This window comes from Corythoichthys intestinalis, chromosome 3, assembly GCF_030265065.1.
Source record: "Corythoichthys intestinalis isolate RoL2023-P3 chromosome 3, ASM3026506v1, whole genome shotgun sequence".
NCBI lineage: Eukaryota > Metazoa > Chordata > Actinopteri > Syngnathiformes > Syngnathidae > Corythoichthys > Corythoichthys intestinalis.
In genome coordinates, this window is record NC_080397.1 from 24,535,139 (window position 1) to 24,550,197 (window position 15,059).

The 15,059-nt window shown below is 40.4% G+C and overlaps 1 protein-coding gene and 1 long non-coding RNA gene across 5 annotated transcripts in view; one reads left to right on the forward strand and one right to left on the reverse strand.

The window, feature by feature from the left end:
- Positions 1-1,510: 1,510 nt before the first annotated feature.
- Positions 1,511-13,055, forward strand: LOC130912889 (uncharacterized). Its single transcript, XR_009062661.1, has 3 exons — positions 1,511-1,585; positions 8,912-11,591; positions 11,689-13,055. It is a non-coding gene; the product is annotated as an uncharacterized LOC130912889 (long non-coding RNA).
- The window catches only part of nsd3 (nuclear receptor binding SET domain protein 3), a 37,629-nt gene continuing 24,408 nt past the window's right edge, over positions 1,839-15,059 (reverse strand). The window contains exons 17-25 of one of the 4 annotated variants that reach the window (XM_057830988.1): positions 11,623-11,825; positions 11,427-11,539; positions 11,145-11,291; positions 10,942-11,064; positions 9,056-9,172; positions 8,838-8,979; positions 6,598-6,704; positions 6,309-6,513; positions 1,839-5,921 (exon numbers count right to left, since the gene is read on the reverse strand). In XM_057830988.1, coding sequence (XP_057686971.1) covers positions 5,638-5,921; positions 6,309-6,513; positions 6,598-6,704; positions 8,838-8,979; positions 9,056-9,172; positions 10,942-11,064; positions 11,145-11,291; positions 11,427-11,539; positions 11,623-11,825 — 1,441 coding nt within the window. In that variant the 3' untranslated portion in view covers positions 1,839-5,637. The remainder of the gene's footprint in view (positions 5,922-6,308; positions 6,514-6,597; positions 6,705-8,837; positions 8,980-9,055; positions 9,173-10,941; positions 11,065-11,144; positions 11,292-11,426; positions 11,540-11,622; positions 11,826-15,059) is intronic. The other 3 variants (XM_057830990.1, XM_057830991.1, XM_057830989.1) reach the window with 3 other exon arrangements.

The window sequence follows — 15,059 nt, forward strand, 5'->3', positions numbered from 1 at the left end:
GTTTTACCATACTTTTCACTTTTACTGGAGTAGATTAGAGAAGAAAAAAACACTACTCTTACTCCTTTACTTTGGGCTACACAAGTTGTTACCTTTTTCCTCTTGATTTTTTTGATGATACAGTTTAGATTTTACTTTCAGAGATGCCCACAGTGGCTCTTCTAGTTTCACCAATGAGATGTCGCAACAATAATCACATGACTCCATTATGCCAGACTCAAGCCTACCATTCTATGATCACACCAGCCTGTCAAATCATGTGGCATCTTTAAAGCACCGTAAAAAAAAAAAAAAAAGTATTTGACAAATAGTGCCGCCTTCAGTATGACTCAACAGCGCGGAATTTAACCTCTGTTTTTATTTGGCACCGATTGACCACGGAAAAAGAGATATGATCCTTTTATTTTCGTAATAGGAAACATGTTTTCTCCACTAGAGGGCACTCATGTTATTTGTACGAATTATGCTTCATTTCTGTAGATTTTTTTCTCGCGCTGGAATTCAATGATTTAAAAAAAAAATATATATATATATATATATATATATATATATATATATATATATATGTATATATATATTTCTTTGGATTAATAGGGTTATGAAATAGGTTATAGTTCAGTATAATGATAAAAATGAATATAGATTACTGTAGAAAGAAAAAAAAAATACAATTGTTTAAAAAAAAAAAAATAAAACATCGTAAGCAGTTACAATGTTACTCATTACCTGAGTATTCTTTTCACCAAATACTTTTTTACTTGGACTTGAGTACATTTTTCGGATGACTACTTTACTTTTACTTGAGTAATATTATTATGAAGTAACACTACGCTTCTTAGTTCAGTAAAATTTTGGCTACGCTACCCACCTTTGCCTACTAGCAAGACGTCTTATTCTTTTTAAGTGGAAACATGCACTTCCCCCATCATATAATAGTTGTCTCAAAGAGGTTCTGACTCATTTTAGGCTTGAGAAGATGAGATTGTCACTCTCGAGGAAGTACTCTCCACAAAACCCGGCAGCCCTTTTAAGATTACCTAGATGGATTCACAATCTTCCAAGAAATCGACTATAAGCCCTGCCCCCCTCCCCCTTTTATTTTGTTTATTTTTATCGAGTTTTGTTCAATACAATATCAATACTATCTACTGTACTATTGAATGCTTGAACTGTGTGCTTTTTGTGTTTCTTGCTGGCTTTTTGTGTGTGTGTGTGTCTTGCTTTGTTAATGATGCATGTGTGGATTGTGTAAAATAGATGGAGGACTTGCTCATGATACAGCCAATCATAACTGTTTTCCCTTGGAAATATGGCAAAGACAAAGTGTTTATCCTTTTCTTACACCAAACGGGCCATGAAAAAGACTAGTTGAATTAATTGTTACTTTGGGTTTGGCTGTAAACTATTGAATCAGGTACATGTATCACAAAGCTAAATTAAATCAAAAAAAAAAAAAAAGACATAGCCATGGAAATTAATTCATCATGGTGTACCGTCTTCCAAACTGCAGCTGTCCAACCACTTACCCGGTCATCTGATGTTCATGCCAATCAGCAAAAGGAGACAGGAGCTACAGACGTAACCGGTAAGCAACTACAGCATTTGCTTGAATACTATGGTGGAGTGCAAAGCGTTTCAATTTCTTAAATTTTGTTGGAAATGCAACATTAAAAGATGAGGAAAGAACGTCACGAAAAGCTTTTCTTTTCGGGAAATGATGTATTTGCTCTCCTGTAACAAATACACCATACAGTAGTTTCATGTGGATTGGCTCGCCATTAGAATGTGACCAATCAGGGGAAAGAGTCGGGAGCTGCAGATGTACCTGGCGTGCCAGGTAAGGTTGGACACGAATCTTTTGCACCAAATTTCCAAACGTGACATTATACAAATGCTTCACTGAGACAGAGTACAGCTTTATTAAAGTCAAACTTCAGGCATGTCTGAACTCTTCCAACTTAACTTTTGAATGAAAAAAGGACAGAAGTCATATTTTCAAATAAATGTACAAAAAGAGTGTCTTTCCAAGTCACGCACATTTAGAAGCGTAATTGTACAAGCAACAAAAGAAAGCACGCCACAGTAACATGATCCTATGCAAATACAATGCAAGACTATTTACAGGTTTGCCAACAATATGCAGTAACACAGGTTGAACAGTAATTAACATGGTGGTTGTGTTTATCCACATTTTTCATTGAAGCAACACCTAGATAGATATGACCCCAGTTAGTAACTAAAAAAAAAAACCTACTATATAAAAAAAAAACTGATTGCTTTGCAGACGAGTTTTTATGCTGCACGCTGTCTCTTACTGCCTGTCAATCAAAAAGTCAACAACAAAATTGCACAAAATGATGTTACAGTGAACGGAAACTTCAAAGCACTAGAGGATTGGATGGTTCTAATTTTAAGAACAGATTTTAAAAAAAAGATTCAATAATGCTTTGAAAAGTCATACTTGGGCTTTAAGGTTCACTTACAAGGGAACAAACATGCTAGGGTGTTTTTCCACAAGAGAATGGCACAAATAAAGAAATTTTGAAGCAAACAAAATGATGCAACTCACAAATTAAGCATTCTAATACTGCAACTGTATCAGCGGAATTGGCAAAATGGCACAGAGCGACGAAATAAAGCAAAGGCCGCTGCCTTTATTATGGAAAAAATAATAAAGGAACAGAAACTGCACCGTGATCAGGCATTTTTAAGACTTGAGCATAGGCATTTTAGCTGAACCGTTCACCTTGAAAATACAATGACCAATTGTGCCATTATGATTCACTAACAAAAAAAAAAAAAAAAAAAGTCCAGACTTCAAATAACGTATGAATAAATAATAACATTCAAGTTTTGTTGGAAACGTGTGTTGAAGTAAAAGTGCCTTGACGACAGATGACCAAGATGAAAGTACTGGGAGGAGACAAGTCATGTAATGTGTATCATTGAAGGGAAAAATGCCAACAAAATAAGACAATGGTACATATGTAAGTGCAAAAAGAAGATGGAGGCATGTTCCATTTAACTAGAGGTGGGTAATCAAAACATTTACTCGAGTAGGAGTAACATTACTTCAAAATAAAATTGCTCAAAAGTCATCCAAATTTAGAAAGAAAAAAAAAAGTTTAAAAAAGAAGTTCAGCGAAAAGAGTACGCAAGTAATGAGTAACATTGTGGGTAACTGCTTACAGTGTTTTTTAAAGAAATTTTTAAACATTGGTATATTTTTTCCCAGCTCCCCATCTATATGAACTGTTTTACTATAATATAGCCATAAAATAACCATATCATGCAAAAAAAAAAAAAAAAAAAAAAAAAAAGAATTCAGACTAGAATAATGAAACATTACCAAGAGCATGAGTGCCCTCCAGTGGTACTATGAAATTAAAATGGCCAAATTTCCGCTTTTCCATGGTCTATCGGTGACAAAAACTATGAGAGGTTGAAATCTGTCCTTTCAAGTAATGTTGACGCTGTCAAATAGTTTTAATTTTTACAGTGCTTTAAAGACACGTGATTGAACAGGCCGGCGTGATCATAGGACTGCGACTCCAACTGCATGCTTGTGTGTGGTCATGTGACTGGTTTGTGATGTCTTATTGATACAAAGGAGTCGTATGATTACTGTTGCGACATCTCACTGGTGGCAAGTCAAAACTAACATATAGAATGAAGAGAAAAAAGTGTAACGACTCTAGGGTAGCTTAAAGTAGCGGAGTAGGAGTAGTGTTTCTTCTTAACTAATCTACTCCAGTAAAAGTGAAAAGTATGGGAAAACAACCCTTAGAAGTATATTCTCCACAAGTTACTCAAGTAAATGTAACGCATAACTACCCACCTCAGCATTTAACTTAATGCAACTTAGCCAGAATTCTTCCATTTTTAAAACGTGAATAATCAGCTCCCATGAAATGTTATTTAAATTGCTCTGCATTGGCACTCACTCAATTGTCCCACCTCACGTAAGGTTACATATACATAATTACATATATGAAAAAAAAAAACATTTCCTGGGGATGATGACAAAGGCCTAGGCATGATAAACATTCCAATACTGAACTGCATTTAACAAAAAGTACAGTGACGAGTCAATACGCGTAACAGCGGCAAATGTGGAATCATTACAACGATGTAGACAACCAACTCAAAGAAAAAAAAATTATGCACCGATTACTGGTATAATACATGAACTCCTCAGATCTTTTTTCTTTTTAAATGTCACATGGTGATAACAGGGAGTACTGCACTGGTGTTCGACAAAGCAATTGGTATAAAATGATGTGCAATAAATACAAAAAAATTGACAGATGAACAATTTAAAAACTCTGTACAGTTTGTATTTTGTACACTATACTGGACTGTGTGTAATGATACTGATTCTCAACATAAGAGGCTGGCAGTTATTCCAATTTTTTTTTTCCTTTTTTTTTTTTTTTTTTGTCACAACACAGTTGAAATTCTTATGGTACTACCAGAAGAAGAGGTATCCATTTTCAAAACACTTATGTTCTTTTAATATACATTTCTGTATATATGTGACCTAACAAAACAAGTGTAGTGACAAGGCATGTGAAAAGTGCTTTTCAGAGAAGTTTTGGCAGAAAATATCAAATAAAAAGGTCACAGTACACAAATGTTACTGAAACACATCAGGGCAGTAGTTCCTACAGCCAAAATAGAACTGAATTTATCCCTTAAGGCTGATTAAAGATACTCAAATAGCAGTGCTCACTGGCTGGGCCCCTGCTTCGCGCAAGCATGACAACGGCTCAGAGAAAATGCGAAATGTACTTTTATATTCAAAATAATAGAGGAAAAAAATCTGTTGTGTGAAAAATCAGGTGTGGAGATTGGACGCTGTGCCTCCCTGTCTGTAAGTACTTTACAATATTATGATCCAATTATGTACACGTGAATGAGCAAACAAAAAGTCACAAGTACTTGTGAAATGTTATACCAGTACGCTATATACCATTATACAGTATTTCACCTTAATAGGACAATTTTCACAAGGAGGTCTGCGCAACACCTAAACAAAGAAATACAACACTCACTGAGATGAAGTGAGAAAAATCTGCTTGCAAACATGAACAAACATAGATACGTATATAATTATATTCATCTATAGCTGTAAGTATTATCAAAAAATGATTAAAGCAAAGTTGGAATGTAGTGAGGGCCTAAAAAAAATTGCACAAAACTGTTGCCCCTCCTGTTCGCCAAAGAGGAAGCGGAGGCGCTCGATACGATGAAGGGTCAGATGAGGAGTAGCGTCGGGGCAGTGGAAGTGTGTGGGAGACGCCAGCCCCGGCGTACAGCAGGTAAACAAGAGGAGGAGCGGCGCGGCGTCCCGCCACTTCGTTTCCTTCAAAGACAACACTTGGGAATATCTCGAGGGAGAACAAGACCAAGCGATGGTCCGGGAACTCGGCGCTCTTGTGTGTTAAGTGGTGTTTCATAGCCAGATGAACAGAGAATGGCGTAGGTCCCCGACAGGTGCCTCTCCAATCTCACTGCGCTTGCCAAAAAGGAGTTCTTCGACGTGTCTCGGCTCAAGAGGTCCGACAAAAAAAAAAAGAATAAGAAAAGTATATTCCCTTTAGTAAGCACAGGTAGGTGAAGCGCCACGAGCGCACTCTACTGGGAACGAGGTAATGAGGGCGCCACAACGTCTCTCTGCGGTTCCTCTTTGACTGCGACGAGGCTCTGAGGGGAAGTCGGTGGCGGCTGAGTCGAGCCGGGAACGGAGCCCAGTGGACTGAGAGGGTTGTGGCTGGAACAACAGGGGCGCTCCTCTAACGAAGAGGCAGTCAGCGCTCCCGCCTCGTGGTCCGGGCAGAAAGAGCGAGGGCAGAAGTCGCAAAAAGATGAGGCCGGTGCCCCGCAGATGCTGCAGTCGTGCCACGGACACTCCCAACGACCTGCGGGTCGAAAGAGGCTTTAACATACAACACTTACAGGAATACCACCATCGACACGACAACCAGAAAGTCTGAAGAAGAACCCGGAGCCGCTGCCCACTGAGCAACGTGGCCTAAAAAACTAATAATAAGGCGGACTACCGGTAAGCCCTGAACTGGTCGTCAGTCAGTCGTAGGCACACACAGAAACAGACAACCATTTGCACTCACAATCACACCGCCAAAGAGTGGGAATTGATCCCACGCCGAATGTACCCTTAAACCATCAGCGATTCCTTTTTTTCCACTAGTTGGCTGAAAGTACAGTTAACCTTGCACCTTATTGGATGATCTAAGCAGACACTTTAACTTGGAATGAATTGCTAAAATGATAGATTTCATCATCACCATATGGCGGTTTGGTGAGGTTGAGACACAGCAGGTGGTACGCCTTGGGGCAGTCCTTCCTGTCGCACATCACTAGCTCTCCTCCCTCTCCACAGCAAAAGCAGAAGTACTCGTGTGTGTGTTTGCCCTCAAGCCGAAGCTTCCGCTTCTTCTGCCTCAGTTTGGCATTCCTGGCCTTCTCCTCTTTCTCTAGCACCACGGCACTCTGAGGCAGAAAAACAGTCAAGACACTGTAAAAAGATGCTAATAATTATTTTGTGCTTTATAAAGAACAGTAATCTACACATACAGTTGGCTGCACTCCGAGGAAACCTGAGCAGTTGTCTGATCCGCAGTGGCAAGATGTTCTTCTGTTTCCCACGCAGTGCAAGTTGTAATTGAATGTCAGTTCGGTCCCTGCACACACAGAAAGCATTTCTTTAAAAGGTGCACTTGACTTTAAATTGTCTTACATTATTTTTCATAACAATGGATGCCATTTTACCAAGGTGGCACGACAATTTGTGTTGAAAGAGCCTAGAATGTCATTTTTAAGCCATTTTAGGTGGTCCTTATCTGGCTCCTCTGCAAAAATGCCATTTCTCATTCATATGCACTGGAGCTAAATAGCATACGCCTTGCTCTGATTGACCGCCAGTGGAGAAGGTGTGTCAGTCAGAAGCTCATGAGCATTGGGAATGCCCATGGTGATTTACACATCACAGAGACGTGGACTACAATCTTCTGAAAAATGACACCAAACATCACCATTTCACATTTATACAAAAATAAAATATTCAATCGTGTACACGCAGAGATTTAAATAATGCATTATGTATATACAGTATGCAGAAAGTGGCAACCTCCAGGTGCCTCAGTGCTCCTGATAATAGTGGGCGTGAAAGATGAATGAAGAGGGCGGGGATTAGAGCTGAAACGAATACTCGAGCAACTCGAGTAACTCGAGTTTAAAAACTGATCCGAGTAATTTTATTCACCTCGAGTAATCGTTTATTTTGACAGCTCTAAGCATCACGTTTTGCTCGGACTACTTTTAATGCGGGACAACGCGCTGATGTCACGTGCGTAGAGGAAGAAGCAAAAAAAAAAAACTTACTGCAGCCGACAACCGCTACAAACGACGCCGACGTTGCTAAATACTAGCCCGCTCATGCTACGTTAGTTGCAGGTGGCGTCCAGTGAGTCTCATAGAGATCACATGTATGTTGAACTAGATGCGCAATGACAGACTAGGCCGCGTCTGGGCAGCGTTAGCAAACAGCCGCCATCTTAAAGCAGTAGAGCGCTAAGCGCTAATAAAGAGCGCTAAACGCTAATATACTGTTTAAGATTAACGTTACTGTCACTACTAGCTCACCTTACGTTAGCACTGCGGAGGGCTAGGTTTCAATTAATTAAGAGCGCTTTCGATGCGTGGCTAACGTGTCTTACATACAGGCTATAACATAACATAGCGTTGTGGAGTGATGAGCATGTCAAATAAAAACTCAACAATGCTAACTATCAATTTTAGCTCAGTAATCATTGCTGGATAAAACACCAAGTAGCACTAGTCCCTGATGTGCTCCAATACAGCCTGTATCATACATTTATTCTGAACAGTGCAAAAACTTAAATCCTATCAGGACTTACAGTTTAGACTAACTTAAAACTTAACTAGAACTTAAAAATGGCTTGACACAAATAGAAATTTAATTGGAAAACGTAGGAAAAAATCCTAACTTTTAAGTGATGTGTGTTATCAAGCGTAAAGGCATTTTTAGGTGTGTTTATATATATATATATATATATATATATATATATATATAATATATATATATATATATATAAAAATAAGATCTAAAGGTTTTTTGAGTGAAAGCAGTGAATTAGTCATTTTTTAAAATTCTAGTTACATCTGAGATGCAATTGTTGGCTGTTTTCAACAATATACATCAAAAATAAAGACATTGATTGACTGAAAATGATAAAATGTCTTGTTTTCTCATGTATATCTATAATTGCTCTTCACCTAAAAATATATTTGTTTTATCCGATTACTCGATTAATCGATAGAATTTTCAGTCGATTACTCGATTACTAAAATATTCGATAGCTGCAGCCCTAGCGGGGATACTTGTATAAATGTCTGAAGTGTGATGTAAGACATCAGACAATTTCAAATCCTAGCGTCTGCAGGATGATTTAACTTCTAAACGCGATTGCAAATTTACATTCAAATATAAAAGACACTTGGATAACACACTTCGACCAAGGGCACACTTCCATTTCAACCTAGCGTTATCTTATGCATGAAAAAGTTCAAAATATTGGAAACTGAGTAGTGTACCTCTTTAAACGCTTCTGAACCGAAACTGATCTGATCTAAAGTTGGGTGAAAGAGTTTTTTTCCCCCACAAGTGTAACTGCTGCTGCTTGAACTCATTGTTTGAAGTAAATGATCAGTTCCAGCCCTAACAATGTAAATTTGATTGGGCATCTATATCAATGGCCAGAAAAACATTGACCGCAATAAAGTTGTCATCTCACCAGCTTCTATATCACAAAGGGCAAAGAGTCCAATGCGGACATCGCCGTTGACTGTCCACTTTTGGGTTTCACAGTTGGGGCTGCAGCTGTGGTTGATGAACCTGGAAGAATTTCCTTTTGGACCAGCGTCAATCACACGGTCCTGAAATGCGAGAGAGATGAGAGACATGACGACAAGGTAGGATGAGGATAATGTGTGTTTTTCACAATACCGTTACCTTAGTAAGAGTTAACATGTAGAAGTTGGTGACGTGGTTTTCATGAGCGCGTTTAATTCGCTGCTGGCATTCCTCTGAGTCAATGACTTCGCCGACATACTCGGTCACAAAGTCACCCTGCAGGAAACATGATGTACATATATGCACACACATGAGTCTTGAGTGTACGTCTAAAAAAATAGTTTATCAAAAAAAAAAAAAAAAAAAAAAAAGGTACTCTCAAGTTTTCCGTGATGGTAATCATATTGAAATTCACCAGAATCTGTCTGTTTGTATTCATAGACTAAAAATCGCAGGGGTGTCAAACTTGCTGAGATGATGCATCTTGGTCAGAGGAAGAACGAGTTTATATTTAAGTTATTGGTCAAGAAATTACCTCAAAGCAAGTAAAATATGATATAACACACAGTTGTTTCAGTCTCAACCATTAGGAGTCACTATTGCCAAAAAGAGCCAAATGATCATCATTGATTAGATGAACGACTTTATATTTGAGGTAAGTGTTAGGGAAATTGTGTTTTAACGAGTTAAAGAATTTATGGTTATGTTTTAAGTCACAACTTACTGAGCTGCGGGCTGCCAGTACGCCCCAGTGTAAACTGACTCCTGTGCAGAAGTGGGTAGTAACGCGCGACATTTACTTGAGTAACTTTTTGAGAAAAATGTACTTGTAAGAGTACTTTTACCATGCTGTAATATTTATTTTTACTTGAGTAGATTTGTGAAGAAGAAACACTGCTCTGACTCCGCTACTTTGGGCTACACTAGTCATTACATTTTTTCTCTTTATTCTACATATTAGATTTCACTTTATTTTTGCCAGACGCCGACAGTGGCTCTGCCAGTTCCACCAATTAGAACTCGCAACAAAAGTCACATGAATGACCGCACAAGTTTGCAGCCGGAAGTCCTATGATTTCGCTGGCATGTTCAATCACGTGGCGCCTTTAAAGCTCCATAAAAAAGAAAATATTTCATATAAAGTCAACATTATCGTGGTTTTCAACCCCTCTCACAGTTTTTTGGGCACCGATAGCCCAAGGAAAACTGGAGATATGATTGGGGTTTTTTTCATGGTAGAAAATATGTTTTCTCTATAGGGTACTCATTCTCTTAGGATGGGTGATTTTTAATTTCTGTATATTTGGCTTAATGTTGTCATGTAATAGGTTATAGTACAATATAAAAATAGCAGTTCATATAAATGACATTGTGCCAAGAAAAAACATATACCGTTGTTTAAAAAAAAAAAAAAAAAAATTTAATCTGACATTGTAAGCAGTTACTCACAATGTTACTCATTACTTGAGCATTCTTTAACTTGTACTTGTGAAAAATTTTTAGATGACTATTTTTACTTGAGTAATAATATTTTGAAGTAACGCTACTCTTACTTGAGTAAAATCTTTGGCTACTCTACCCACCTCTGCTCCTGTGGGTGTTTTGTGACTTAAAGACTGCCCATCTGCAGTCTTTTGAATGTGATGCTAATAAACGTAGTTTGTGGTCGGTGTGGGCTGAGGGTCTTTGACCATGCTGGCAGTCAGGACCTCTCATAAAACCATGCTCATCGCCGGCTTGGCTTTCTTGCACGTCTAGAAAAACTACCAATAAGCCATTGCTACGGAAAGAAGAGGCCTCAAAACCTATAAAAATATAATGGTTTGCCATGGAAAACAGATTAACTGTGGGTTATGCATCTTGCAGGTGATAAGTGACCCTCAAAGTGTGAAATGTGTCAGTACTATTTAGACTAAGGGGAGGTGCACTGTTTCAAAACAATTACATTTTTCAATGATTGAGTAATAAAGATAATAAATCTTGTAATTTATTCTTACATTAACTTAAAGATCATTTTAAAAACAGGACTAAAAACTAACACCTACCTTCCTCAAAGCCTGATTGGTTCTAAGGCCCCATCCACAGCCTTCTGTCTTTATCACCTCCGTCCCCGTATACAGGCGTTTGGAGAAACACTGGTTTTCACAATTTTCACCCGCAGGACATACCTGTTCCATGTCGGCAAGATGTCAACAGGCAGCACTTGACACTCTCTTAGCTTTTTCAAGAGATGAGCAGAGCAACAAACCTGAGGATGACATTCATACTGCAGCATGCGATTGAGACACTGCGAGTCAAGGCTGCACGGATGCTCGTCTGTGGGCCGGCAGTTGCAGCGTGGGATTTCAGACAAGTCAGCAACATGCATGTGCACTTTCCCCACAGGCTTATTGGACTAACACAGGAAACACAACACAAATTTAAGAAAGTACTATAAATACGGTGCCTTAATGCAGCAGTCTCCTAAAAAGGCCCAGAATAGACCTCATTGAGAAAACATTGCATGTTATCATTTTGTCCATTAAATTACCTTGATGAACTTGTAGGGTGGCGGTTTGCGAGATTTTCGTTCCTGCTCTAGAGCCTCCCTGCTCTCCCTCTGTGCTTTGAGCTCCTGAAACCTGCGGGCTGCTTCTTCTAGAGCTGAAACGACCCAACGATTTTTTTGAATCCTATTCTGTGGTCTGCCTTTGAGGTAAAGGGACCCACACCCACAAGTTAATTACCTTTCTTGAAAGTCTTGTTGATGTTAATCTGACCAGTCACAAAGTTTTTGTCGTTCTCAACGTAAGGGAAGACACGCCCCTGATTGATCCAGTAATAGTCGTGGGAACCGAAGAAAAAGACTGGGAAATCGCCAATATCATGGCGAAGGCTCTGGATGTTCGACGGGACCAAACGAGGGTTGCAGATCTCTGCTGGCCACCACCTGCAGGAGAAGAGCATCATTATGTCAGAGAGAGAACATAATAGTCTTTAGATTTGGGACAAAATATTGTTTGGCGACATACAGCGATAGAAGACGTCACGATACGCATCAAGTTTGAGGGAAAATTGATCGCTAAAAAAAAGACTAGATGCATCGCCACATGATTTGAGAAAAATATCCCATGAATAGCCTAATCATATTGCATTATTGACCCAGCAACTTTATCATTAGCCATTTTGTGGCGCTCATGAGGCAGGGACAATCAATTCCTGCTAATAAGGTGTAAGCCTTAGTGTGCTACTATGATCACGGACTGCTGCTATTGATGATTCTCAATTGGTTTGTCAATCTGTTGATTTATTATTTCAACATCAACACTACCTCCTTTATAATTGTATAATGTCTTGCGTTTTTTGTTTTGTTTTGTTTTTTAGATAATTTGATTGTATGTTATTTATGACGTTAGTTCATTGTGCGATGCACCGGAACGGAGTTGCCCTTTCAATCTCATTGTACCCTGTGTAATGACAAATAAAGTCAAGAATATTCTATTTTAATCAGTTGATTGCAGTCAGGTGCGGCTTGTTTCAAAAACCAAAAAGTTATTGGTCAAACTGTGGATTTTCCGTTTGAACAAAAACCATGACCCATATAGTTTCTTTGTGGAATCTGTTTGACACCTGTGGTATAAGCAGAGGAACGGGCTTTCACCCATCATGAACAATGACAAGTAATAGCAGTTTATTAAATCAAAGGTTGTTCAAACGCAAGGTTTTAACTAAATGGCATAACTAGCAATTAACGAAACAACTCGAACAGTAACTGAAGAAATAATCAGCACAGAACAAACTTAGTTTTTTTTTTTCTTTTCTTTTTTTAACATCTGTAGCGCCACAATGAATGCTGAAAGGCATGAGGCATGTTGGACGACAACACAACAGGTGGCAGCGAAGGTTGTGCGTCTCTCACAAGGAAGCAGTAATGGCCAAATAAGGCTTGCTGAAGCTACGAAGCTTTGCAGCCAATTGGTTCAACGCTTCATGGTGGTTCATTTGCTTTATGGTGCTATCAATTTGTCTTAAATCCCAAGAGTCCAACAGTGTTTAGAATTCTATTGCTATTGCTTTAAGAGAATGATATGAATTTGTTTGTGTTACTATATGAACCGAATGAAACAAATGATACAAAGATAATTTGTTATTCATTTTTATTTAGAACTAATTTGCTTTCCCCACAGGGTTTGGTTTTAAACTTTTTTTTTTTTTGGGGGGGGGGGGGGGTCGGGGGAGTATTGCACTAGCTCTAGATAATGTTCTTCACTGCTTGAAATCCACAAAATGTGAAATGGCAGGTGATCACCATTGCGTTTTGCGGCCGCGTTATACTTCAGTCCAGGGGTGCCCAAGTCCAGTCCTCGAGAGCCCCTATCCAGCTTGTTCTATTTCATTCCTTCTGACCGCCAGAGGGCGGTGCTTAGCACCTGGATATCTACGTGTGCGCAGCACAAAGGTCGAGAATAAAATACCAACAAAGTCACGCCATTGGACGTGACCTGGGTGACGTCAGAGGTCGATAAGAGCCCCGCTCACCCAGCACTAGTTCCTTTTCTACATTCTCGCATCGGCGAAGGTCGTATTACCGCGCTCGCCGGAAGCCTCGAAACCGGCTTGGTTGGAGCTACGTGGATTACGTCCTCCAGAGGCTGCGAGCTGCGGCTGGACTATCGATTTCTTCACGTTCTGGATTATCTTCAGTTGCATATTTTCTGTGAGTGTTTTCCGCTCCGGACTCTATTGATTGTATTGTTGTGAGTATATTTCGCTCTGATACGCTAATGTAGCACCGCGGCTATTTCCACCAATCATGCGGGCCCGCACTGGCTAATGTGTCGCCGCGGCGGTTTCTTCCGAACCGGGTTATTGATTAGGCTGTGAGTGTTTCCCGCTCCGCGCCATTTTTGTTTGGTGTGCAGTGAGTGTTTCCTCGCTCTTTGCATTTATACAACGGGAGTGTTTTTGCTCACTCTTTGCATTTCTACAACGGGAGTGTGTGAGTGTATTTTCGCTCCGCGCCTCCTCCAGCTGTAACCGAGTGGCTTGTTTGCTTCGAGCCTCAATACTGTGGACTGGTCCTCGAGTGTTATTCGCTCGGGGAGCCTCGTACTTTGCTGACTCACTCCGGAGTTCGTGAGTAGGGCTCGCACTGTGTGTAGGCATGTCGGGACCGCTCGTGAACGCGTGTGCTCGCTGTTTAGCCCACCTGAGCCCAGAAGACGGACACACTTTATGCCCGTCGTGTTTAGGTGTTGGGCATTTAAGAAAGGCGCTCACCGAGGAAGCGTGTCTTAATTGTGTCTGCATCCCGTTGTCGGAAAGGTCCGCTAGACTGGCTTTGGTGGAAAATGAAATTTCTCACGGCGCGTTGGCGTCGAGCCCAAAAAAGACGACCAAGCGCCATAAGAAGCAGCATGTTGAGGCCACCTCATCAAAGAAGGCTTGTGATACCGACCACATGCTATCTGCTAAGGTTGACACTTTGGCCTCTGAGTTCGCTCAGATTAAATCATTACTCCTGAATTTACAGCCAGGGGGGGATATGTGTGCAAACACAGGTGTCATTGATAGCGTGCCTGAGCAGGAGCACTGCAGTGTAGTTGGCCACCTGGAAGAGGACGTTGTGTCCATAGCAGCAAGTGACTCGCTGTTTAGGACCGGAGATGTTACCTATGGTGGTGACCTTGACATCGGGCCTTCTCCATGCCCCTCGGTAGCGGACTCTGACACTTCCGAGTCCCTACCCCCAGACTCTAGTCCTGGTTTGTCTTTCATAAAGCAAACTGTCCAATTAGCCCTTTCACAACTGGGTATTGAGACATTACCAGCTGAGAATTCGGTTTCTAATGCCTTCTTTAAGACCGCTCTTAAACCACAATTCTGTGTGCCAGCATCACAACCCTATATCAATGAGCTTCAGCTTTGCTGGACGGATCCTAAGTCGTCCACCCACTTGTCCCAAGACTGTAGGGCACTCAGCTCTATGCATGATGCTGCTCAATATGGGTTAAACAAGATGCCGTCGGTGGACAGCATTGTCGCGAGCCTGATAGTGGACCCAGCAGATGCTGCCCGCGCAGAGGCACGATGCCCGCGCCCACAGTGCCGGGTGACTGATGATCTCCTTACCAAGGCCTATGATGTTGCGGCTCGGATTGGCCGCTTGGGTAATACGTTTTCC